Source organism: Anomalospiza imberbis, chromosome 15 (assembly GCF_031753505.1).
Source record: "Anomalospiza imberbis isolate Cuckoo-Finch-1a 21T00152 chromosome 15, ASM3175350v1, whole genome shotgun sequence".
Classification (NCBI taxonomy): domain Eukaryota; kingdom Metazoa; phylum Chordata; class Aves; order Passeriformes; family Viduidae; genus Anomalospiza; species Anomalospiza imberbis.
Genome location: NC_089695.1, coordinates 1,236,195 through 1,262,627, shown reverse-complemented (window position 1 = coordinate 1,262,627; position 26,433 = coordinate 1,236,195). Strand labels below are relative to the sequence as shown.

General features: G+C 46.2%; 2 protein-coding genes across 6 annotated transcripts in view; one reads left to right on the top strand and one right to left on the bottom strand.

Annotated features, from left to right (window-relative positions):
- The window catches only part of CTNNA1 (catenin alpha 1), a 118,218-nt gene that overhangs the window by 38,506 nt on the left and 53,279 nt on the right, over positions 1–26,433 (bottom strand). For 2 of the 3 annotated variants that reach the window (XM_068205494.1, XM_068205496.1), the window contains 2 exons: positions 9,945–10,025; positions 9,008–9,160 (listed from right to left, as the gene is read on the bottom strand). In XM_068205494.1, the coding sequence (XP_068061595.1) occupies positions 9,008–9,160; positions 9,945–10,025 (234 nt within the window). Of the gene's footprint in view, positions 1–9,007; positions 9,161–9,944; positions 10,026–17,062; positions 17,266–26,433 lie in introns of those variants that run through there. The other variant, XM_068205495.1, reaches the window with a different exon arrangement.
- LRRTM2 (leucine rich repeat transmembrane neuronal 2) lies at positions 17,462–20,315 on the top strand. 3 transcript variants are annotated; one of them, XM_068205507.1, is made up of 2 exons: positions 17,462–17,868; positions 18,632–20,315. In XM_068205507.1, exons 1-2 carry the CDS (start codon positions 17,839–17,841, stop codon positions 19,751–19,753), a joined length of 1,152 nt encoding a protein of 383 aa, XP_068061608.1. In that variant the 5' UTR covers positions 17,462–17,838; the 3' UTR covers positions 19,754–20,315. The 3 variants fall into 3 exon arrangements, with proteins under 3 accessions (XP_068061608.1, XP_068061607.1, XP_068061609.1); XM_068205506.1 differs by having other exon boundaries at positions 18,204–20,315; XM_068205508.1 differs by having other exon boundaries at positions 17,480–17,868; positions 18,653–20,315.

The window sequence follows — 26,433 nt, the reverse complement described above, 5'->3', positions numbered from 1 at the left end:
TCTATCTGCAGAAACAACTGTTCTGGCAAAACTAATGGCAACTGAGGACTCTCAGAAGAGATGTGTTGATTATGTAATCCCCATCCCTCTCCAGAAAGGCTTGCATTATTCACTAAGTCCATACATTTATTTATTCACCTGTACACTACACCCAATATTTAGGAGGAATCTGAGCAGTTTAACATCCAGCCCTAACGGGTGCTACACAAGGGAGAAGTGTTACAGCTATAATGTGTTAACTCTAACCCTACAAACCCCTCATTTTGCAGAGGCAGAGCTAACTGGGAATTACACAAAACAGTTCCTGTTCTTTAATACAGGAGGACTAGGGATCAAATCCACTGGGACTGTGCAGAGAGTTACCAGAGTCGTGCTGTCAGCTGCTCTGTGATCTTATATGACTTAAGCAGCATGTGGCTGCAGCTCCACAGCAGGTACCTTGCAAGAGCTTGTTGTGGGCAACAGAATCCCCAAGTATTAACTGAAAATAGTAAAAGTCTTTAAATAAAACAAGGCACACGTAGACAAATTGCAGATGTAAAGCACTGGGGAGAATGAAGGACTATGAGGGAACTGCTATTTCCAGAGCTCTGCAGCCTCATGCGAAGATGAGAACAGTTTTCATTCCAAGTCTGGTTATAAACACAAGGAGAGGAAGTTTCAGTTGGCTGGAACAAAACTGGCGAGCAAAAGGCTGGCGTTTTGGACAATGAGGAATGGAAGTCACAGAGTTTGTTATTTCAACAGGCTGGTAAGTGATGGCAAGAGAAATCAGAGACAGTATCACAGAATCCCAGACTTGTTTGGGCTGGGAGGGACCTTAAAGCTCATTCAGTCCCACCCCTGCCATGGCAAGGACACCTTCCACTGTCCCAGGCTGCTCCAAGCCCTGTCCAACCTGGCCTTGGGCACTTCCACGTATCCAAGGGCCTCCCCATCCTCCCAGGGAACAATTTCTTCCCAGTATCCCATCTATCCCTGCCTTCTGGCAGTGGGAAGCCGTTCCCCCTTGCTCTGTCTCTCCATGCTCTTGTAAGTAATATAAAAGTATAAAAATAAAGGCATTGTGCACCTTCTGCTCCCTGTTATATTGAGGCAATCAGTATTACATCTTAGTACCTCCACATTTCTAGCCCCACCTGTGTGTTTAAAACTCTAATTAAGGAATACAGCTTTGCACTTGCCTCTCACTCTCATCTCCAAATCCCTCTCCAGCTCTCTGGTGCCATTCCAGGTACAGCCGTCCTGGTACTGCTCCACACTGCAAGCTCCTTCCACGCCCCGAGGAAATGTTCTTCCTCAACAGAGAGCCACCCATGTGTTGTCAAGGTTTCACAGAGAAGGGCAGTTTTTCACATTGCTGGGCAATCCCAGAGTTTGTGCAACAGGACAAACCAGACTGGGCTCCATTCACTGCAGCAAGGGCAGCATGGAGACACCTTCTCTCTTGCCAATGGGAAAGGTTTTCAATTAGACAGACCAAAAAGGTGTTTGAAGGGAATCAATACATCTACAGCACAAACCATAGCCACAGCAGGAAAGTGCAGCAATATCTGTATTTCCAGCCTGGTGGATTATCCTCCCTAGGGACCTGAGGGAAAGCAGGGCTGCCACAGGAACACCAGTGTGCAGCGCGGGCACCGTGCCCCTCGTCAATGCAGCTGTGGCAGCAGATGTAACTGCTGGCACAGGAACTATTCCTCCCTCAGACAAACAAGCTAAAGTGTTAAAATGTTATAATCACAAACCACGTTAGTTACACAAGTCTATCTGAGCTACCATGACAGCAGTAACATCACTGGTCTGTGATGGAGAGCTCAGCTTCAGCTGAAACCTTCAGAGCAAACCCTCTGCTGAGATGCTCCTTAGCAACACAAATACCTTTCCTTAAAATAAAAGTGTTTCTAGTAGTGATATTTGGACAGGACCCAAATAATTATCCTTATCCAAAACTGTCTCTGTGTTTGTCAAAGTGGAAATGAAGACAGGCTGGGAGAGCTGGGGGTGTTCAGCCAGGAGAAGAGAAGGCTCTGGAGAGACCTCAGAGCCCCTTCCAGGGCCTAAAGGGGCTCCAGGAGAGCTGGAGAGGGACTGGGGACAAGGGATGGAGGCACAGGACACGGGGAATGGCTCCCACTGCCAGAGGGCAGGGCTGGATGGGATACTGGAAGGAATTGCTCCCTGGGAGGGTGGGGAGGCCCTGGGAAGGGTGGCTGCCACTGGATCCCTGGCAGTGTCCAAGGCCAGGCTGGACAGGGTTTGGAGCAGCCTGGGACAGTGAAAGGTGTCTCTGTCATGGCAGGGGATTGGAATTGGATGAGATTTAAGGTCCCTCTCAGCACAAACCAGTCTGGGATTCTGTGAAATTGTTCTTCTCTCCCATCTCCGTTTGCTCAGCACTCAGAACACGCTGCCTTCTGATCTGACTAAAGGCTTCCAACTTGGTGCCTATTATTAGCTGCTTAAACCAGTTTTTGGTGATTCAGACAACTGTTCATGGCAGTGTAACTGTAATTGTCAGTACACTGTGCTCTTCACGAAGACGACAAAACAGTGTCAGTAATGAGCTCCACACAGATTTCAGGCACCTCCTTGATGACATGACATGACTAATAATCCAATATTGCTAATGACTAAGATGATGAAAATCCAGACATGCATCAAGGCTTTTAGTTAAATATCAAGAATTAAAATGTTTATGCCACATCTATAAAAAACTTTACCCCAAAAGCCACTTAAAAATGCTGTTGGAATTAAAACTTAAATATCTGGAAAATAAAAGGACTCTATTGCTTTTCAGCTGCCTCTGAAGACATCATGTCAACACCACCTAAACCCAACTGTTCTCACACTTCCTGACCTCTTTTACACATTTCCCTTTCCGAAAAACTTCTGTTTCCAAAGGAAAAATGAACAGAGCAAGCACACGGCAGTTTCTAGTGGAATAAAAAGCACATTAGTATCTTCCAAACCCCAAACTCATTCAACTCCAAATTCTACCTCCTTCACACATGCCTTGGCCCAGGTGTGCACAGGAAGCTCTTCCCAGTCACACAGCCAGGTGACTGTCCCTGTGGCTGAGGTGTGGCAGAAATGCCTCTCCTCCACGAGTAGCAGCAAACCACGAGGATTTCCAAAGAGAAAAATTGTCTCCAGACAGCCCAATGGCTGCCCAGATTTGTGAGAATTCAATCCCTTCATCTGTCCCATCAGTTTCACTGTCATGGCTTGTCCATGTGCACTTACAATGAAATCTGGACAGAAAGATTACCCTGAAGTCTCTTATTCCTCTTCCAACAAAAATTTTAAACTCTACTAGCATCCTACAGACCATTTCATACATTATTTGGTGTAGCATTAGAAGACTGGCCTCAAAAAATAACCTTACAAGAACAGAAGTTATCCTATTAAAAGGTCACTCGCCTTTACTTATGTATGATGTATTAAATTTGTATATCCAGTTTTGTTGAAAAATGTAGGAACATTTTTCTGCTGAGGCTTTCCTGCTTTTCTGATTAGGAATGTAAGGAAAGCATGTTCTACGAGTAGAATTTAATTTATTTATGAATTAGTTGACTAATAAAATGAACTTACAAGGAAAGTGCATTGGCTGTTGAAGAGTGTCAGACTTTAGAGGGCACATTAGAGTTACACTGGTCATTTATTGGAGACATTAGGTTTAAATTGCTGCCAAGGCTATCTATAGACAAATTACAGAAAACGTGCTTGTGCTTTGGAAGAGATATTTTGCTCATTTTGATCTCCATTTTAAATGGGAAATAACTCTGCCTCTTTTCTCCAAACCACAGTGCAAGGACATTTCCCTTGTAATACAAAATTACCTTAAAAATAAAAGCAATAAAAGACAAACCTGAGTTGGCAGATATTTTTCCCTCTGTAAATGAGAGTACTGGAAAAATAGGTGTTTAAGTAGCCTGGTAATGACCCTAGTCTGGAAAATGCTGGGTTTTGACATTCAATAAAATTCAGAAAAACACTCCAAGTCAATATCTGAGTTGGGTGCCAAGTGCTTGTCTTGTTCCCCAGGAACCTCAGCCCTGCCTGGCAGCACTGACTGACCCCTGAGCTGGCACGCAGGAGGGGAGAGCATTGCAAGAATGAGCAAAGCCACCTCCAAAGAGATTTGGAAAACTCTGTGGAAACTCAGGAAATCAGGTGGCTGATAGACACAAAGGATAATCTTGTCAGAGCAGATTAACTTCTGGATCTGCTGGATTCTTCCATTCCATGTTTTGTTTGCAATAAATGGTACCTGGCCATGCCCAGGTAAGTGACAATAAACAGGGGACAGCCAAGACCTTCACTGTGCTTCCAGTTCAAAAACCAGTTTTTATTTTAAATCCAAGCTATGTTTTATCCAGTTCACGTTTTTAAAAAGCCTTTCACATGTAAAAAACCTGCAGCTGTTAAGACTCTCCCAAGAACACACAGGCTGCAAGTCTGAGCAAATCAGAATAATTGCAAGAAAAATGTAGCAAGTGTGCAAGGCTTCAGGCTTTGGGAGAGGGGTATTTTTAGATTTTAGACTGAAGAATGACTCCAGGACATCGGGCTAGACAGTGAGGGCAACAGAAGGGGGAAATGTCAGAGCAAGAGGCTATAGAAAGCTTATGGAGCTGCAAGTGCCCAAATGTGATTCTTTCCAAGCAAATAAATTTGCCGACTGCATCTGTTCATGGGTTTCACTGAAAATGAGAAAATCATCACTCCATATGCAAGATGCAACCCAGTACATTAAAAAAAGGCACAGAGCAGTCTTTTCAGATAAATTAAAGCAATTAGAAAAAAAAATCAATGCTTATGAAACACCATTGAGAGCTTTTGCCTCCTTGGTCTTACCAATATTTCACTTGGTAAGAAGGAAACTTAAAAATAAAATTTACTTTGAGAAAAACATTTGACACAGGGGTAGTGGGTTCCAGAGGAAGAAGAGATCATTTGTTCTTTTTAAGGATTACAAGCTTCAAATATATTCTCCAAAATATGCTTCAGCAAACAAACGGAAGGATTTTAACCTGGACGCTCTCCTTATTTACCTTTCACTTCCTAATCTCTTAATGTCTGAAAAACTTTTCCATTAAAAATACACAGAGTTACACTGTGTCACAGTGTTACCAGAGACCAATTGACAAGCTAATTTTTACTTTTCTAAAGCATTCAACAGCGTAGCAAAGGTTTCTGTTTAACACGTCTGGCTTTCTCCCTCTGCAGGAGCAGCCCAAGCATCCCCGGGGAGCGGCACAAAGGCAGCTCAGCACAAACTCTGCTCAAAGCCTGGCAGGGACAAAGAGCCAGCGTGGAGCTCGGTGACATCACTGCGGGCAGCCCCGTCCTCCCTGGGGAGAACAGTCACTCCAAGGATGCCAGGGCCAAGCTGTCCTTCCCCAAGAGCAAAGTCAGGTTGGAGAGCCAAGGCTGCCTCACCCAGTGGGAAAAAACACTGGAATGGAGTTAGCAGCTCAGAGTCTGCAAATTGGGAAGACTTCCATAGTGAATTTAACTTTTTACGTGAATTTAACTTTTTGTTAGGCTGGTTCCACAAATGCTGTCCTTTCTGTTATTCTTGTGTGTTACACTGAAATTGGCTTCTCAGTTCCTGAATTAAACTCCTTTAACCAAATCCAGCCAGAGTTAATGGTCTGTTAGCACAGAGCAATTTCGAAAGCTATCTTTGAAACGTATTATTCAACTGAGACAAGGCTCATTCTACTCTTTTACTGTTCCTCAGTTTTCAAAAGGGAGAATAAAAGGGTTAGGATTTTACTACGTGGGAAACAAATTAGATGGGAGCCCTTTGGGATGCTCTTGGTATGGGTTCTCTATAAGACACAGACCCAGCAGGCAAATCAACTTTTTGTGGTTATTGCACCTTTTGGTCAAATTTGGCAGCCTGGATGTTAGGAACCACAAAAGGAGACAGTGCTGTGCTGCCAAGAAGGGAACATTTCAAAACGAAATTACTCAAATCATGTGCTTGCATCTCTTTATGGGTACTTGGAGGGCCCGTAAACAGCTCTGCACTGCAGGAGCAAGAGCTCCCTGTGCTCAGCCAGGGCAGAACCAGCAGTGTCACTTCTGTCCAGCCAACACCTGCCAGAGTTTAGCAAGAAAAATGATATAAAGTAAATCTATCCCCTTCTACATCTCTCAGCTGCTGGTTCACTGACTCCTCCAGCTCACAGACACAGGGGCATTAACCCAAGGTGCAAACCCTCCCAGCAATGCAGTGGGGACGTGCTGAGCTCCCCAGGGCAGAGCAGGATCTCCCTCACATTTCCTGCCCTCACTCAGCACCAAAGGGAAGGAAGGGCATGCTCCCCTCTACATCCAAACCACAGGAGCCTGTCAGGGCATGATACAGCACAGCTCCACTCAGTGCTGCAGCTGTTTGGGCACATTTGATGTCCTGAGTTGCCCAGCAGCACTTGTGAGGGCAGTTCTGATACTGCACACTCATCTCCCCTGAAAGCAGTGGAAGCAATCACTGCCCATCTCACTGGGCAAAACATCTTCAGCTCTGCTCTTACACAATCTTTTGTTGTTTCTCCTGAGTTTCCTGCCCAAGAGCAGAATCATGAGGGAACTGGCAAACATCCTTTTCCATTCTGGAGGAGGCACAAGACATTTCAAATGCAACCCACCCCAACCCATCTTCCTGCACAGTGAATCTGACATCTCATATGACTCTGGTGGCTCTCCTGCCCCTCAGGACAAAGGGTCTGCAGGAGCACTGTTTCCTTCTGTCCAAGCTAAGTGTATATATTAATCCATCTCCATTCGGGAAGAGGTTTATAAACCATCTACACCATGCCACTCTACAACTACAGTTACATTTCAGACAGCAAAAGTAATAACCAAGCCTTCAAAAAGCTGTTGCAGCAGCATATCATTTTAGCAGAAGCTTTTGATGTCAGTCAAAAATATTGCTGAATGTCTACTTTCAGGGGAATAGTCCTTGGAAGACAAGAGAGTCTGGCTGTACAGAGGCTCTGGAAAACTCTGCAGCCTGGCATTTGCACGCCAGGTAGGGCCAGGGTCAGTGAGCATGGAACTGTGGCTGCTCCAGTGGGACACAGCTCCAGTGGGCTCCCGAGGGGACAGGGAGAAAGGGCTCACCTGGCAAGGGCTGGGGAGAAGCTCAGGGACAGAGCAGCACAATTATTTCTTTTTAATTATGCCAATAAATTCCACACATCTGCTGAGGAGGTAGCAGAACTCTGGCAGAAGAGGCACTGCTATTGTTACATGATTCAACTTCTCCTGTAAACAAGCCCTAAAAATAATTTTCTAGATAAATCAGGCTTGCAACATGAAGAAGGGAGGCTTTAGACCAAACCCACTTCAAAGTGTTCCCAAGGCTGTATCCTGCTACCAAGGCAGGGCACAGCAGCCCTGCCTTCCTTCCACATGCTGCTTTGCAGAACGTCAGTTACTTAAAATTTAGATTAGAATAACTTTGCAGCTCTAGGAGGACAGCATTGATGCTGAAACATGACAAGCCAAAAGAGAAAAATGGATGCCTTCAAGGAATTAAAAGATTTTCATTGCTTAGACAGCAGCTCTAAAGAGCTGGACCAACTTCATGTGCCCTGGACTATGGGGCAGTTGCAAAGTGCACTCAGAACCCTACGAAAAATACATTGTGCAAATCAGAAGCTACTTTTACTGATGTCTGATCAGTCTTATTCTTGAGCAATTTAAATCTGCCCAGCTGAGTGAGTATTCCCCACAAGCCTTGGAGATACATGGACTCCACTATCAAACACAGAGACACTGAGAGAGCAGAACCACACGAAGCAGCCTGGGACTGCTCCCGGGGAGAGCAGCCAACCAGCCAGAGCCTCAAAGCACGGAAGAGCACAGGAGGAGTTTTTGACACTTATTCCTAGTGGCATGTTTCCCCAACAATACCTATAGCTGTTTGTTCCGTGCCATTCAGCATCAGCTGGCACAGAACTCTCACGCGACGGCGATGGCGAGGGGTCGAGAGTCCCGAGGTGGATCCATGAACAGGGCAGGCTCTGCTGCTGCTCTCTGCAGACACCACCATGGAAACCTGCTTCCCTGAGCAGGGCACGAACGACCCTGAAAGCAACTCCCTGACAGGAGCAGCAGCCAGGTGAAGGTCAGTCTCTTCTCCCAGGTAATGAGTGAGAGGACAAGAGGGAACGGCCGCAGGCTGGGCCAGGGGAGGCTCAGGGTGGACACCAGCAGGAATTTCTTCATGGAAAGGGTGCTCAGGCACTGGGAGGAGCTGCTCAGGGGTGTTTGGAGTTCCCATCCCTGGAGGTGTCCAGGATAGGACTGGAGGTGGCACTGAGTGCTCTGGGCTGGGGACAAGGAGGGGATCAGGCACAGCTTGGACTCAATGGGCTGGCAGGGATTTTCCAACCTCAGTGATCCTGGGATTCCAGTTAAGACACATTGGCCCCATTTAATCTGGTTTCCCCCCAGTCAGAGCTCTGCTCTGCAGTTCCACCAGCTGGAGAGCCTTTGGGTTTTCCTTACAGAGGGGTGGCAGGGATCAGTTGTGCTGTCACTCCAAGTGTTCTGTTTGCTCTTCACACACACACGAGCAGCTCTTCATTCTGAAAGCCTTCACACAAAAAGCCTGTTTATACTCAGTGGGATTTTACTGGAAATAAAAACCCTCCAGGCTTCAAAGCAATGGGTCAAACTGTCCAGCAGGACAATCGTGCCCTGGTCTCCCTTACTCCAACTGACCACCTCTAAGTAACAAAACCTTTATCATATACTCACATTGTAATATCCACAACTACATGGGTTATTTAACAGCTTCTTTTGATAAGCTTACATTTTCAATTATTTAAATATTAAATCGTGTCTAAATTCATTCAAATAAAATTTTAAAAGGAAATTTATTACAGAATTTGCTTTGTGCTTCAACAGAATTGAAAAACCTGCTTTGCCTAGTCTTGCCTTAATTTAACTAGCAACAATTAAATTTTAATTTGTACCATCTTACCTCAATCAATTTGTTGGCATGTTCACGGAAAACCTGGGCATATTCTTTAACTTCTTTTTCATTCCCATTCTTGGCAGCTTCAATCAATACTAAAAGAGGAACATTTGTTTCCAGAAAAGAGTCTGAAACATGGTCCATAACAGCTTTGCGGAGCTAAAATAAAAATAAAAGAATGAGTTATTCTTCGGTAGTGTTCCACTGCCGTTTCCCTCTTACTGTATTAATACGTACAGCTTAAACTACTTTTTTCATTGATCCTTTTTCCTTTGTGTGACCAAGGCTTTCCCTGCACTAAGTCTTGTCTACACACTTTTTGCTTCAATTTAAATTAAATCTCCTTAAAAAATGGATTAGTTATAGAAGTGCAAGTCACCAGTTTGGCCACAACTATTGATTTAGCAGCTCATATTGGTTTTGTCTGAGTAAATTTGCTGCTTTCCCTCAGCTGATTAAACAACACACTGATTTAACTTTTTTATTTTTCTGCTAGAATAAAAACATTTTTTCTGCTAGAATAAAAACATTCTCACTTACTCAAAAATGGGAATATATTGCTTTAAAACCAAACAGACCAAAGGCTGATGCTGCAAATATATAGTTCTCAAATAAAATAGGTTGAGATGAACACAACTAGAATTATAAAGTATCACTGATTATCTTCAAAGTCCATCAAGTGAAAGTTGTTTTTTGGGGGGCTTTGGTTGGCTTTTTAAATCTCTTTTGCCATGAGGATGATTAAGACTCCAACATCTGTATCACACAGCTAATAGGGAATTAACAGGGAATTGCATTCCCATCCCGTGCTTCCCACTGGAAGCTTCTGGCCTTTCATTCACTGAAGACAGGCCAGCAAAGCGACTGCCACTAGAAACAAATCCCCAGCATGCAGCACTGCACTCTTGTGTCTCAGCCAGCACCATCCCCGAGCATTCCTTACCTGCCTGCGCAGGTCTCTGGTCTTCTTGGTCATTTTATCAATGGCCGAGTTCAGGGCATCACTTCTTTCCTTGCGGCCAGCCTGAAAAGCAACAGACAAAGAGGTTAACAGGTACTCAGGGTCCCAAAGTTAAACCGGTTGTTATTCATTTCAAGTATATGGTAAGCTTCTGTTTCTATTTTTGAGGTTTGTGGAGTGGTTCTGCACACAGGCAGTAGAGTGTCCACCTCCCTGATAAGGCAGTCGCTGCTCCCTGCACACCCCACCCCAGGGATCACACTACACTGCTCCTGAGCAGGCAGTCAAAAGCCCAGAATCAAAAGTCAAATCCTTATAAACCATTTGTTGGGTAAGAAATTCAACATTTCAGGTGAGTCTCCAGGCCCACGCATGGGGAGCTGCCAAGGTTTGATCCAGCACGTTTTGCCTGAGCCCTGTTGTTAGAGAGGCCAAAGGGCCAGGCAGCAGGGACAGCTTCCCTTTTCCATCAGACACTGGGTCAAAAATATCCTCATTCCTGTCAAAGTAAGTCAGATAAGACAGTGGTGGTCATCTGGTTTTGCTGGGAGTTTTTTCTCTTTAATATAGCTTACATTAGGGTTTCAAAACCCACTTTATTCTACTACAATCCAATTTCTGAAGTCCTAAGCCACAATCAATATCATTATTCAGTTGAGAAGAAAAACCATTTAGCAGTGCTGCAGTGAGTGTATGCCAGGTATCAATTCTCCAGGTGACAGGCTGGTGTGAAATATCTGGATGAACAGCCTTGGATCTAAAACATCAAGTCCACTCTACAGCAGAAATAAAAAATGGAGGGGAGGGAGTTAGGATGTTGTAATGTCATTATAGTGTAATGAATTATTGAAGATTTGTCACCACCATGATCAAGTTATTTGATTCTCATCACAAAAGGTAACTGAAAAGTGACTGGAGCTAAACCCAGGAGCTTGTTGTGACACTGCCAAACCTGCAGCAGCCCCGGCACTGGCCCCTTCTTTGCTCTACATTCAAAAATCAAACCTGAAGGCTCTAAATAAAGTGAAGATTAATGCACTGATTTACCCAACACTTTGCTGTTGCCCTGCTCAGGGGATATGTCAGACAAGATGCCCTGAGCAGTGGCTCTGCCCCTGGCATGCTGGTGGCAGCAGGCAGGGCTGGCACCTGCGGGGGACAGGGGGACAGTGACCCCAGAAGCTGCCACCAGGCACTGTCCCAGCCACAAGCTGCCCTGAGACACCAACCTGCAGCGGCAGCTGCTTCCCCTCCTGATGTCCCACCCCTGTTTACCCACGGCAACGTGACCACTTTACTGAACCCACAGCACCCTCCCCACACACTGGGATTTTTTCCCAGGAATATGTTTGGATCTAAGATATATGCTCATCTATTATGCAGAAAGCCAAACATTCAGCTGTTCCAAGAAGTGCCATTTTACTTCTCCCCGGGTGCTCCCACATTACCATTTTAACAAGAAGCAGGAGCAGGGATTTGAGGCGATACCTCCCATCAATTCCACTTTGCTGTCCCTGGCTTCACAGCCCACAACAGACTCGGTGCACAGCACCACATGCCTTTTGGATGAGAGGAAAGCCAGGAGATGGCCTCCACTAATGGACCACTATGCAAAACACCCCAACAAAGCACATTACAGCCTGAGCAGCATTGATTTCTCACTGCTGATCCGTTCCTATGAAGCTACACTGTGTTCTAGCACAGAAAGAGCTGTAGAATCCAGCCCCACTAGATTTTAGGAAGGCAGCTCCAGTTTATTTCCACCTTGCCGGCATGCAGAAATTTTAGCACAGAAGCTTATCAAAAGCATGACTAGAATTTACTTCAGAAGGCTGCAGGATAAAGTACCCTGCTAATTTAGCTCTGGTGATTTAGCACATGGAGTCACTAATTGGGATCCTTTGTTAGGGCTGAACGGGGGCAGAGCAGGACAGACCCAGGACACCTCAGTGGATACACACACCCTGCTGCCACTGACATCTTAAACCATCACAACCAACTCCAGCCAAGGTCCTGGAGACGACAATGTCGTGTTTTGCCCAGCTGAAGTTTCCTGACCTTTTTTTCCCCTGCATAATAAACACTGTGTTTCCCTGCCCCATAAACACTGTGGGGTGTTTACATTAGACCCCATTAGACCTGATGGAACACATGAAGACCTGCACAGCCCATGGCAGCACAAACCCTCCTGGGCACAGAAACATGCTGAGGATCACCCCTGACCACAGCACTGTCACTTTGTCCACGCTGCCACACATGTTGAGAATTTTACCCATTGGTTCCACCCTACAGTTCAGAAGTCCTGTTTGAGCTGGGCTCCCTCTCTCAAGTAATAAATCATGTTTTAAAGGCTCCAAGTGCCAGTTTAGCTCTTCTGGGTAATTTGTTCCACTAATCAATTAGCCTGACCATTAAAAGCTGGTCCTCATGTCTACTGTGAGCCTTCACTGAGGAGCCAGCTAATGAACCGGCAGCACAAGGCAGCCCAGCCAGCATCTCCTGCTATCCACGGGATTAGGAGGACTCACAAGAGTGAAGCCCAAATATTCAGATTTCTAATAGGATTTTTAGATATTCAGCACAAAACTCTGCTGAGGGAATCACAAACCCTGCAGCCAGCAATAGCTAATAGATTCAGTAGATTTAATAGGGTCATGATGACCACGTCAATCATTCTGCACTACGATATCCCAACTCTACCAGTATCATGGATAATAAATTTAGCCAGGGTGCAAATTTACTTTAAATTAAATCAGATCTTTATCAAAGAGGATAGAATTGATGTTAAAAATCACTCATTTCCCCCAATCCCTTCATCTCTGCTCTTCCCCCACCATTGCTGCCCCGCTTGCAGAGCACCACAAGCATTCCCTGTCACATCACTGCAGTCCCAGCTCACATCACCATCCCCAGAGGGGACTCTTAATCCTCAAAGCAAAGAAAGGGGATTTGTACACAGGGAGGACAGCAGAATCACCATTTCTGTCACAAAGCCTTCCTGCTGTAGGTGTGCCATCTGAATTCAGACAAGCAAAAGACAGACCCAAGCTTCTCCTATAGCTATGGAGGTTAAAATCTAATCCCGACTGATTTATAGAGGTACAGGAGCATGGTGGTGGTGGTGCATTCCACCAGCATCAACAGAGCATGTGCTGTAACCAGCTACTCAAAGATATATTTTTGTAGCTAAATATCACAAACATCTGCTGTTAATCTTAAAGGTTCATCATCAGTTTGGGTTAAGCTGAGCCCACAGAGGTATTGAGGGAGACAGTGCCTCCTGCTCAGCACCAACTCACACCATCCCTGCAGAGCCCACCATGCCCCCTCCCCAAATCAGCACCCAGATGTAAGCCAGATGTGCCACCGCTGAGAGCCACCACTGTCCCACCTGCCACCTCTCACACAACCACCAAAAAGGATGGCTGGCAGAGAGGTTTCTGCTTCAGGTGTCTGGGAATTGACTTCTGGGCTGTCAGTACAGCAGGCAGCATCCTGGTTAATGATCGGAGCAGAATAAGTTACAAGTGAGTGCTTGGCACACCTTCCTGTGGGCAGGCAGTGTGTCACTGTGTGTCACTGTGTGTCACAGTGTGTCACAGTGTGCCACCTTCGAGCTCTGCTGCCAGGGGACACAGGACATCAGGGCTCAGGTGCATTTTGTCCCACGCTTGGTTTTCCTTGCCACCCGGCCTAATTCCGTGTCTACAGAGGACAACCATGCACAGCCTCCATCACTGTGACAGCAGGGCTGCCAACCAATTCCAGCTAGAACAGGGCTGATTCAAGGCCAGGCAGTGCAGGCACTAAGGCGTGAGCCACACGAATTCCAGCAGCGTTTTCACATCCAAGGTCTGCTAGGAGGAAGCAGGACTGTGCCCTGGTTTGCTGCAGGAGCAGTCTCCCACAGCCAGCCCACAGCTCAGCAGAGCAAATGGGCTGCATGGCATCGACCAGGCTTCAGCAAGAACCTGAGTGACAATAAAGCAGCCTGCACTGTCCCCCTGCCCAGCGGGCCATGCCACAGCACTGCCACCCTGACATCCCTCCCCACGGCCAGGCTGCACCACAGACAGGGGAAGGGTGGCTCCTGCACTCACCCTGGTACAAGGAGGAATTACAACCAGTGCCAGGTGCAGAGAGCTGCCAGACAGGGAGGTGACGGCCACCGCGCTATGCCACCACACGTGCCCTGTGCTCCCATGAAGACAAGGACACCCGACCTTCAGAGCCCATCCCTCCCACTGCCCTGCCCCAAAGGACTCTGCAGCTGGCCTGCAGCCCGGGCACAACTCTGCTGCTGGGTCACCTCCAACATGCCTTTGTCCCAGGTGTCCCGTCCTAGGGCTCAGCGCTTCCATGGCAGCGAATCCAAGTGACAGAACGCACACGGTGACACAGCCACACGTCCCTGCTCACCTCCTGCCTCACAGCCCTGTGACACAGCACAAACACAACCTTCTGGCCAAAAAGCAGCAAATCCTCCCATGGTCCCCAAGGTGCTAGTGCCCAGCAACAATTCCCACGGCCACTCCTGCAGGCAGAAGGGTGAGCTGGCTGCTGTGCAGTGCCACACACGCGGCTGCCTGTCCCTGTCCTGCCCGCTGCAGTCTCAGCTGCAGCTCCCGGGCTTGCACCCTCCAGGCCCCCGGCACAGCAAAGTCACGCAGCCCCCACATCTCCATCCAGTAAAATTAGCTTGTATGTTTTCTTAATAGACTAGGAAGGCTTCCACAAGATGTCAGCCTAACTAAATGACAACGCTCGCCTCAGGGTGCAATTCTACTTTCCCAGCGCATGGGTTTAGCAGGAAAACCAGTTGTGCTGCTGCTCCAGGAGCGGGGTAGGTGAGAAGCCCTCAAAAGGGTTCTCTGGTCCTAGCAAGCTTATTCCTGCCAATTTCCCTGTCCACATCGCATATGAGGCTTCAGGCTGCCATAAAGTTCCTGCTGTGGCAGAAGTGCCCAGGTAGCATCAGACACGGTTTTTCATGCTGGGCAATGAGTATTCAGGCTCAGAAGAAATGCATTTGCATGAGTTTTCAGGGGTTTTATTCCCAGTCTGTTGCACCCTGACACCCCCGGCAGCTCCCAAGGAACAATGTAAATGTTACTGCAGTGCTCCAGACTTCAGAGACTGAGATGCACACTTGTGGTAATAACTGTTATTTCACAGCAAGTGCACATAAAAACATGTTTTGCTAAGAAAAGCGCCCATAAAGTTCGTGTTAACAGTTTCCTAAACAGGAAACTCGCTGGCAAGGTGCTAAATAGCCCTTGTTTGGTTAAGGGCCAAAGAATGGAGAGCTTCAGAAAAGGAGCAACTCACGGTATTTGAACATTAACTCTTAACTCTGTGCCAAATTACACAATCTTAACGTGGGAGGAACCTACCAGAAGATATTGATGCAAAAAAGCAAAATGTTTCCAATGATACCTAATGTCAGCCTCCTGGTAAAAGGGAAAGAGGCAGCACAGGGGAGGGCTAACAGTTGACCTTAAATTATACCCTTTGGAATGCTGTTGTTAAATGTTATGGTAACATATTGAAATGTTATTAGAATTCAAATCAACACCCTGGATCAGGGTGTTGCAGAGCTGCTCTAAGAACCCTCCGCAGATGCTGCAGAGCCACAGTTCCGTTGGACAGCTGGAGCTGAGCCTGAGCTCTTTGTACCCTCAACATTAAACAAGAAGAAGCTCTTTAAATAGGTTTATGTAATTTCTTTGCATGGATTTCTTTCACACTGGACCAAATGTGAAAACATTTACTGTGACAGAGCAATTTAAGAAATTTATCTAACATTTCCTAATTTGCTTAATCATTAAAGACAGTTACTTTCCTGATGGGTTCAGGGTAGGGTGTATTTGTTTTGCTTTAGCTTTTTTTAAGGTTTTTGAAATTTTAATCTTGTGCATTCACGTTCTCCATCCCTTTACTTTCCACTCAGTGCTCCCCTTGAGTCTGCCCATCCCAGAAAGGAAGCACCACAGGCAGTGTCACCATTCCACCACAGGACAGCCAAGGGAGAAGCAGGCAGAGAACAGCAGGTCTTGGTTTAAACAAGGACCTCCAAGGAACCAAAGCAAGGAACCAACACTTAATAACAAAGGTAAACAGCCATTTTATTTTAAACCCTTCTTTTGACACAATTCATCTTGCTCCATCATCATGGGAAATTTGTTATTCTCAGCTCATTCCAGATCTTGGAGGTGAGAGGTGATACCTCACTGCTACACAACACACATTTTCAAGTGCCTCCTCTACATTATTGCTTTATATCTCAAGGAGAAAATAAAAAAAAAAAAGCTTATCCAAGTTGCCTGGAACAGAAAACCAGCATCCCCCTGCTGCACCCACATCGAGCTATGAGCAGAGCAGTGGCTCCAAAGGCTTTACCTGCACATGCATCTTAAAAACATATAAAAATGTCAATTGAACCTGGTCATTTACCTTTCAGTACCAGCTGTCCCAGAGGAGAGGTTGCTCTGAATAATGGGGCAATGAACCTTTAAAGCAAGCAAAGAGCCCTAAGAGCCCACTGCCCTCCTCCTGGCTGTGCATGCTCCTGCCAGAGCCCGGCGGGAGCACACACAGCTCTGCAGGGACACGGCTCTGCAGCCCTAAACCACAGGGTAACTGTTACAGACCCATCCTGCAGCCAGGGGCTCCTGGAGGTGCTGCCCCCCCTCTCTGAGGGGACACACAGCAGCAGGACATTGTGGGTGACCACAAGGAAGCCCTCGCACAGCTCTGAGCCCCGACTGGAAATGCCAATCCCATAATTTCCACCCTGCACTCCAGTGCCCAGGAAAAAGCAAGTATAAAAGCCACCGTTTGGGAGGAGAAAATAGATTTTCTAGTTTCATAACTGCACACTGTCAAGCTGGATTCCAATTAAATTTTTCCTGTGCCCTAACACAAGCTTTGCTTTTTCCAGAAATTTCTCCTGGCTTGAAGCGCTTGCTCCTGTGCCCTGCTCCCGGGCTGTACTTCCTGCCACTCCAGCTCCAGCTCCAGCACTGCTCTCTGCACTTCTGCAGGGACCACAGTCGCACACAGCTGTCACACGGAGCTCTGAGCTGCCCAGTCTCTCTCACCTCCACGAAAGCCAGTGCTGACCAGCATCCTCTATTCAAACTCTGCACATTTTGCATCTAAAAGTTCCTTTCGTGCAGGGAGATTTAGCAGAAAAGTGGGAGCAGGCAGCACTCAGGCACTTCCATCCACGGCTCTGCGCTGCTTTTAACCCCAGCTGAGCAGAGCCGGCGCAGATGTGGGGGGAGCAGGGTGCCGCGAGTCCCTCCTGCTCCGTCTGTCCTGGGGACGAAGGACTCCTGCTGCTGGATTTCCCCCCCTCTATCAGGGGTCTTTAACACGATCACAGCACGCAGCACAATGCTTTAAAACAGCAAAGCTTCTGGAAAACCCAAACAAAAGGAACGTCACCAGGTGACGTCAGCCTATATAGAGCCCTGTGTGGTCGCAGCGCATAAGCAAATCCATTCTTGTACCGCTTCCCTGAAAAGCTTTTCAGTAAATGCACTCATGCTACTACAGGAGCTTCTCTCAGCAATAAGCCACCCATCTGCCATCAACAAGTTAGGACTAAAGGAAGCCACAGCTGCGGAAAAGGAAAACGTGAGCTTCAATTAACCAGCTGAGCAGCCACGGAGGACGAAAACTTGTATTAAGATTTAAAAATTGCAGACCTGTCAGAGGAGATCAAGGCAGCAATTTCAAAAGGAATATTCCAAGAGAGCATCGTGGATTTTGCACTAATATCAAAGGACACTAAACCCAGTCAATTATTCAAGGCTGTCTTACATTAGAGCCTTTCACAGACTCACGGCGTTGAGTCTCAAACTACGACTGAATGCACCCTCCAATGTACTCAAAAGAATGGGTAAGTTCCTGCGTTTCTCTGTTCCTTGTATAATGAATGACAGCTCTGCTTTAAAGGAGCAGTTAAGATGCTAAAGCTGACTGCTCTGCACTGAACCTTATGAAAAAAATGTTTTCCGATAGCGCCGCTGTAACCCTCCGTAATCGAGATAAAGCCTCCTCCTAAGTGTAATGTCCAAGTATTCGGTTTGTCGTAGTAAGTTGTTTCTTGCATTTAGAATTAGCTTGTTGGAAATGCATGGCAATGTTATCTGCAGTGAAATCTTCCACTGTGATATTCCAAGTGTACTGATAAGGCTATCCTATCTTGTTGTTTTCCTAAATTATATTCTGCAGGCTTACATTTCAAGTGGCCATTAGGGGCTCGTATGCTGGCAGCACTATATGCAATGAGTATGGTTTTAAAAATGCTGCCTGCCTTGGGCATGGCTTGTCCACCAAAATGTCGCTGTGAGAAGCTGCTCTTTTACTGTGACTCTCAGGGGTTTCACTCAGTGCCAAACACCACTGAAAAGGGCTCGCTAGGTTTGTCACTGAGGCACAATTATATTTCTGAACTTGAAAGGGATCAATTTGCAAGCTTCAGTCAACTTACTTGGCTTCACTTAGATCATAATCAAATTGCAACAGTCAGAGAAGATTCTTTTCAAGGACTGTATAAACTTAAGGAATTAGTCTTAAGTTCCAACAAAATCTTTCATTTGCCAAACACAACTTTTAGCCAGCTGCTTAACCTGCAGAATTTGGACCTCTCTTTTAATCAGTTATCCTCTCTGCACCCCGAGCTCTTCTACGGCCTTCGCAAGCTACAGACCTTGCACTTGCGATCCAACTCCCTGCGGACCATCCCGGTCCGCCTGTTCTGGGACTGTCGTAGCCTGGAATTCCTGGATTTGAGCACAAACCGCTTACGAAGTTTGGCTCGCAATGGATTTGCGGGATTAATCAAGCTGAGGGAGCTGCACCTAGAGCACAACCAGCTGACAAAGATTAATTTTGCTCACTTCCTCCGGCTGAGCAGCCTGCACACACTCTTCTTGCAGTGGAACAAAATTAGCAACTTGACATGTGGGATGGAGTGGACCTGGGGCACCTTAGCAAAGCTCGATTTGACTGGAAACGAAATCAAAGCCATTGACCTCACCGTCTTTGAAACTATGCCTAACCTTAAAACCCTCCTCATGGATAACAACAAGCTCACCACTCTGGATTCCAAGATCCTGAGCTCGCTGACATCCCTCACCACCGTGGGCCTCTCCGGCAATCTGTGGGAATGCAGCCCAAAGATCTGCGCCTTGGCCACATGGTTGAGTGGCTTCCAAGGTCGGTGGGAGCACTCCATCCTCTGCCACAGCCCCGACCACACCCAGGGAGAGGATATTCTGGATGCAGTCTATGGTTTTCAGCTTTGCTGGAATTTATCGACTGTGGTTACCCCCGTGGCTACGACATCGTACACAGCTCCAACTACCGAGTACACGAAAAGAACAAGCTCTTCTCATTTCCATGTGGGAGACAAAGAGATTCCAACTACGGCAGGCATGGTCGTTACCACCGAAGAACAGTTCCCTGAGCCAAACAATGCCATCTTCACTCAGAGGGTAATTACAGGAACAATGGCTTTATTGTTTTCTTTCTTTTTTATCATTTTTATAGTGTTCATCTCCAGGAAGTGCTGCCCTCCCACACTAAGAAGAATTAGGCAGTGCTCAATGATTCAAAACCACAGGCAGCTCCGATCCCAAACACGGCTGCATATGGCCAATATGTCAGACCAAGGACCCTATAATGAGTACGAACCCACCCACGAAGGACCCTTCATCATCATCAATGGCTACGGACAGTGCAAGTGCCAGCAGCTGCCCTATAAAGAATGTGAAGTATAATACCTACCGCCCATCACAAAGTAAATCAGATAAGTAACCTACTTGAAAATTGTAGGGACCTACATCAGATTCTAATTTTTACAAACGTTGACATAAAGCCTAATTTTCCAAGCTACTTAATGGAAACATTGTTTATGGAGTGGTGCAGTATTTTTAAGTTTTTTAAAAAATAAATCCATAATATTTTCAGTGTTAAAGAAGCAATGATTACATTCAACTTGCACTCCTAATGTTTAAAAGTCTAAAGAGATGCTCACCTCAAACTATGTAAAATGTTTCATGTTATGTAATTATATGACTGTGTGTAAACATTTATACCTGAGTCTCCATATTCTACTTTTTCTACTGCAAACAATCTTAGGGGAAGGAGACTGGATATCTGTGCAGGGATCTGTGGGGGACGTGCGCTCCGTTTGTTCCACTGCAGCTGGAGGATCCCAAACACTGCAGCTGGCTCCGGGCACTTTAAGGGCAGCCCTGGAGGAAGATTTTCCTCCTCTGAGCATTTCACTCCAGTAAGGGAAGGGAGGGAAAACAAATTAAAAAAATAAAGAGGAACAAAGGTCCAGGTGGGAATTTCAGTGCATTGGGGTGAATTTATCTGAAATACAGTTTTGCTCTGTGCATGTTCATGGCTCAGCTTGCTGAAAGGGCACAGAAAGGAGCAGTTCACACAGCACACACACGGACACACAGCCCCAGGCAGGATGTGCACACACACACACAGGGCCACACAGTCCTGGGCACAACGGGCACACACACACCGGAGAAGGATGGGCACACACAGATGGACACACAGCCCCAGGCAGGATGGGCACACACACACACACACAGGAGCAGCATGGGCACACAGCCCCGGCAGGATGGGCACATACATACACACACAGACATGCACACACAGAGCTCCAGGCAGGATGGGCAGACACACAGTCCCAAGCAGGATGGGTACACCTCCAGGAACAGGATGGGCACACACACACAGAGGAGCAGGATGGGCACAAACACAGCCCCAAGCAGGATGGGGGCACACACACAGAGCCCCAGGCAGGATGGGCACACACACACACACACACAGAGCCCCAGGCAGGATGGGCACACACACACACACACACAGAGCCCCAGGCAGGATGGGCACACACAGGAACAGGATGGGCACACACACACACAGAGGAGCAGGATGGGCACAAACACAGCCCCAAGCAGGATGGGGGCACACACACAGAGCCCCAGGCAGGATGGGCACACACACAGAGCCCCAGGCAGGATGGGCACACACAGGAACAGGATGGGCACACACCCCCCCAGGAGCAGGACAGCCCTCTGTGTGTCCCCAGATTGGCGCTGCAGCTTCTTTAGAGAGGCTCAGCACGCTGAGATCCATTGGAAATATTAAGTACATTCAGTCCTCTGCTCCCTGGTTTTACTTGATGATGCTTTTCATGAATTCAGGCTAATTACTTAATGATGATGAACAAACAGCATTTCAGCACCTTTTCATGTGTAAATACCCTTAATGCAAGGTTCTCTTAATTAAAAGCAAATATCAACAGCAAGGTTAAGGAGAAGAGAGAAGGAAGAAAGGAAGGAAGGAAGAAGCCTCTCTTTGTCCCCCTGCTGCCCCCCCAGCTGAGGCTTCCTCTGGCTGGGAAGCTATTTTCATGCACTAACTCCACTGGTTTCTCTGGAGACAGCATAAGCCCCTGTAATATAAGCTCTCACTTGTCCTCCTCTTCCAAAATTCAAGATATAAAAAGACCCCTTCTGATAAGTTAGGAGAATATGATTAGTTTACAGAATAGTTCACTGAAAAATGTTTTGTTTGTTACTCAATATGGGACAGAATCTAAACTAGTATGACTTTTTAAAAACTCATATATAAATATATATACACACACCTCATTCTAAGGGGTAATTTGGTTTCTTTAGCCAGAAGTACCATATTGCTATTTATACTCTATTATGGAATTATATGTAAATATTTGCAGATCTATGCAGTGATGGTGGTACTCAGATGCCACGAGGGTGGGGAGGGTGGGGGGTCTGCAAAGGATTACATTATTTTTAAGTCAACTGCTCAAATATTGTACACATTCTAACCAAAGCTAAGAGATTCAGAGGGATGGAGAATTATTTTATATATATCTATACATGTATGTATAACTAAAAAATGTGTTGTGTCCAATGCTGCAGTGTTAAACAATTACCAGCACATCCCGATGAAGAAACGAAATTCCTCACAGTGTTGCCATACTTTGACCAAATCCATAATTACAGTATGCTAATTGTGATGCACTAAACTATCCTGCAAACTTTTTAAACAGAAAAACCACTGCAGAAAAATCTGTTTGCTATTTCACTCTGCTTTTCTCTCTGTATTACCACTTGGTGAGGTATTTAGGGTGCAATTATACAACAGTTTGATGTTTTCTTGTGAGATGAACTCGTCCAAGGCAGTTATAGCAAGATAAGTAACTTAAGATTTTACATAAAGGTTTTTCAATTGCTGATTTTGAAGAATTAATTTGCATCATTTTACTTTTACGTACAGTGCCCTTAATATAAAACCAATATTTTGTTTACTTCCCTTGATTCTGTACCTAATGGAAGAGATGATCTAGTGAAGCCTAATGGATTTCCATAGAGATATCTTTGAACTCTTGTTTCTGTTAATACTCAGATGAGTCCATTTACACCTGTTCTGGGAAATTAATTACTGCTTTTAACTGACTACAAAAAAAATCCTGAGGGGTAGGTGGACAAAAGCAGATATTCCTGATTATTAAAGCCCACATGAGGCAGAAGGCCAGCGCTAAGCTGGGAAACACAAACCCATATTGGTCCCCAGGGGTATTTAGCTGACTGTAGGAAGATTTGCTTTGCTCCTTCCCATAACTAAGTGCTCACAGCTCTCCCGAGGCGCAGGATGCTGCTCTAGGAGCAGGTGAGCGAGCACTGAGTGGCCATCACTGTCCCTCACCCTGCACTGGCTGGCACAGGCCAGCTCTGGGAGCCTGGGGAGGAGGCACTTGGGGTTGACTTTCACCTACAGCTGCAGGGTACCAGCACAGACAAAGTTATCACTGAGCTTGTTAATTATCCTGGCAACCAAATAATCTGGCTGAGCTGCCATCCCCAATCAGATGCCACCACTGAAGTCTGACAGCCTCAGCTGTGTTTGCAGGAAGCAATCCCAGACACCTTGGCTGTCAGACAGTTCAAGGGGTACCACCTCAGTCTTCCACACAGGAAAAAGAAGAGGCTGCTTGATGAGGAGCTGAGGTTCCTCCAGGAGGTGCTTTCCCAACAGCCCAGCTCTGATCCACTCCATCTCTGTGAGCTTTTAATTCCACCCAAGAAGAGCAAAGACAGATGCTCCAGCAATGCTGCATTCAACCCTCTTCTCCAGCCCTGCCACTCACAGTGATTTTCCAAGCATTAAAGCACCATTCCAGTGCCCCTCCAAGCAAACCCACCCAGGCACCCACGTTTCCATTGGTCCTGAGGTGCTTGGCTTGCAGACAGCAGAGCAGGAGGCCAGCAGGCACAGCCCAGCACCGTTCCCTCCCTGTACTCCACACTAATCCACAGCCAGTCTCCCAAATGCTGTGGTTTACGTCTGCTATTTCCAAACCCATTTGTTGCCAGGTTCCAGGCATAAGCAAAGCAATTCAGCAAGCATTACATTTAGGGTAACAGGTATCATAAAACTCGCAGAATGTCAAACAGTAGCGGTGAAGTCAACGTGAATTCCCCGCGGAGGGACGGCGAGCACCAGGCAGAGCCATTGCTCTGCACAAGGACACAGCCAGAGGCCGTTCATATTTTTTATTTTAAAGTTACTGTCTTCCATTCGCAATTGCTTGTGCCTCTTCCAGGCAAGGAGGGGATTGAAATAATTGCGCTACTCAGCAGTCCCTGATTTATGTTGTTGATGGAACAAGAACCACGATGATTTGGTTTAAATTAATCGTATTTCAGCATGAGCACTGGCTGATGACAGGAGCTTGTTAACCTGCCCTCCCCAAACAGCATCTCTGCTGCACAGCCTTGGTTTGTACAGATCCTACACTGCTTACAGGTGCTTCAACACCTCCAGACACAACCTCAGAGGTCTTTGGGTCTTTTAGAAACAGAATTTCTTGTGCTGCCCTTGAGGTTCTCGGACCATCCAAAGATCTCCTCCATCCTTGCTGATATCCAGGCAGCTTCCCCTGCTCCTCACCCTCGTGTCAGTGAAATGGAAACCCAGCAGCACAAGTTCAGGTTTTGAGTCATTCTCCTGGAACAGGCTGAATTAATGCTCCCAGTTAGTCTCTCTGCATTAGATCAGTGTTTAAATGCACACAAGTAAAAATGACTCGATGAAGGGTGAAATGGGTGAGTGTTCAGTCTCCAGCTGAAGTGCTCCTCTGCACTGAGCTCCCCTTCCCTATCATATGAAAACATAATGAATGCTGCTCCATCGGTGTTTGGTTTTGTTTGTTTCTCCCCCAAGCAGAAATGATCCGATTTTTCAGTGATCAGCCACATGCAAATCTGAGCTTCTGTCCCATTACCCCCTTACAAGACAGGGGCCTATTGCTACCCTGTAAAATCAGAAACGTTCTGTGGCTTTAAAACAGAAATCTGCACTACACATTTATTTTTAATGTGTCTAAGATAATTTCTGTACTACTTTAATGGAAATAAAGTTGATTTAATTTTGTGATCTGTGTAGCTATCAAAATCCATCTGTTCAGACCTATGAAACTTACCCAGGAGCTCATTTTCATCTTTCTTATGAAGTTTTCCATAAAAATTAAACAAGTTCAGAGGGGGATACAGTATTTCTCCTCCCCCCCAAAAGGAACAAGCAAGGAGACAACAGAAACCAAAGACAGCAGCTCCTCCCTCCCCACACCTTCCTCCACTGCAAATGTCCCAGATGCTAAAATTGGTGCTGGGCTTTGCTTTTTAAGGCACCACGTTAGCAGGATGCTTAGAGATAATTTCAGAATCAGCTGGAAATTCAGCATTTCACATCTTGTGTAAAAATCTTCTAAGAAGCATCTAGGGAAAGGTACCAGAAGCTTTGAGGGGTATAGTCAGGCTTCAGATGGGGTGAAACAGCATTGTACACCCCTGTGTAAGCACCAAGAAGCTACACCTGCCATCTCCCAACTACTCCTTTGTAAAAAGCCAAACACAACTCACCCCATTTTTCTTTTTACTAATGAAAACACTAGTAAGTGAACTATTCTACCAGCTTAGCAACCCAAGATTACAGAGAGTCCTAGATGCATTGTGTTTAAATTATGTTTCAAGAGCCAAGTTCCGGTGGGAGGGGGCGTAAGTAATGGAGTAAAACAAGTGCAGTGTACAGAAGCATTTTGTTATTAAAATTGTGTATACTGTAAAACTGAATTTGCCTCTTTCTTCCTCCCTTTTCAAGCAGAGGTGCCAAAAGCTCACTCTTTCACGGTATGTTAAAAGCTGTCTGCACCCACTGTCCCAAGCAGAAGAGTCAGGTTTGGGCCATTTGCCACTCACAGCAAATCCAGCCCCTTCTGTTGTACCACACTGAGCAGAATACAACCTTCTGCTGCACCACAGTGAGCAGGCAGCAGGGGCTCTTCCCAAACCAGGTGTCTCCTGACTAACAAAAACTGAATGAAAACCAAACCAAAGCCAAACTCCCGGCCCTTGAGTAGCTGGATCAGGATCAGCACAGGCCTGGCCCAGCCTGGCTCTGCCCCTGGGTGTTTCCTGGCTCCCCAGGTTCACCTCCAGGGCCACCTGTGGGTCACTGTGCCAGCCAGGAGCTGGCAATTCCAACGGGAATGCCCTGCCAACAGTGTGGCACGGACAAACAGCTCATAAGGTTCAGAGGTGTCACACAGTGAGACATCCCATCAGTTCTGAGTCACAGCCCTCCAGGAAGGGTCCCAAAAACATTCCTGGTACAAGAAGTACTTTTTTTCTTTACATGAGCTACCACAGCCAGCACAGCCTTCAGAGCCACGGTGTGTCAGTATCATGGGAAGGATTTCTGGGTTTGAGAAGTGACAAGTTCACAGACACAGCCCAAAAGCCATGATAGAGAACTGAACAAAAGAAGATGTTTCAGGATGTTCCAAGATGATTACATGCACTGAACCACCAGCTAAAATCATTTTAGTAACTAAGCCGTAGCTGCATTTACTTTTTTATCAAAAGGTTTGGCTGGAACAAGCTCTCAAGGGTTTTAAATGTCAGTTGGCAAACTGCCTCTCAAATCCTTCTAGTACTTCAAAGCAGCACACAATGTATCTATTTTCTCAAACTCTCAGAGACTAATTTTACAAGCAAAAGCATCTCTCAACTACAAACCCAGTTGTTCTCACAAGCAAAGGTAACACACCTCAGAGAAAAACCAGTATTCTGAATACATTATGCAAAACCTTTAAATCCAATTAGGAACAAGGAAATGTCAACATCACTAGCAACTTACTTTTAAATGTAGACTCTGTTAAGACAACTGCAAAAAAATTGAGATTCAAGAATTTGACTGGAGAGGATTGCACAAATGAACTGAAAGCTGCAGCACTGGGAAACCCTGGCTCCCTCCTGCAGTGAATGTCCAGGCTAAGGGACAGGATTCAGTGAGAGTGTTCACCCACCACAAAACCCTGATGTCAGTATTTTCTGTAATCTGTTCTTAA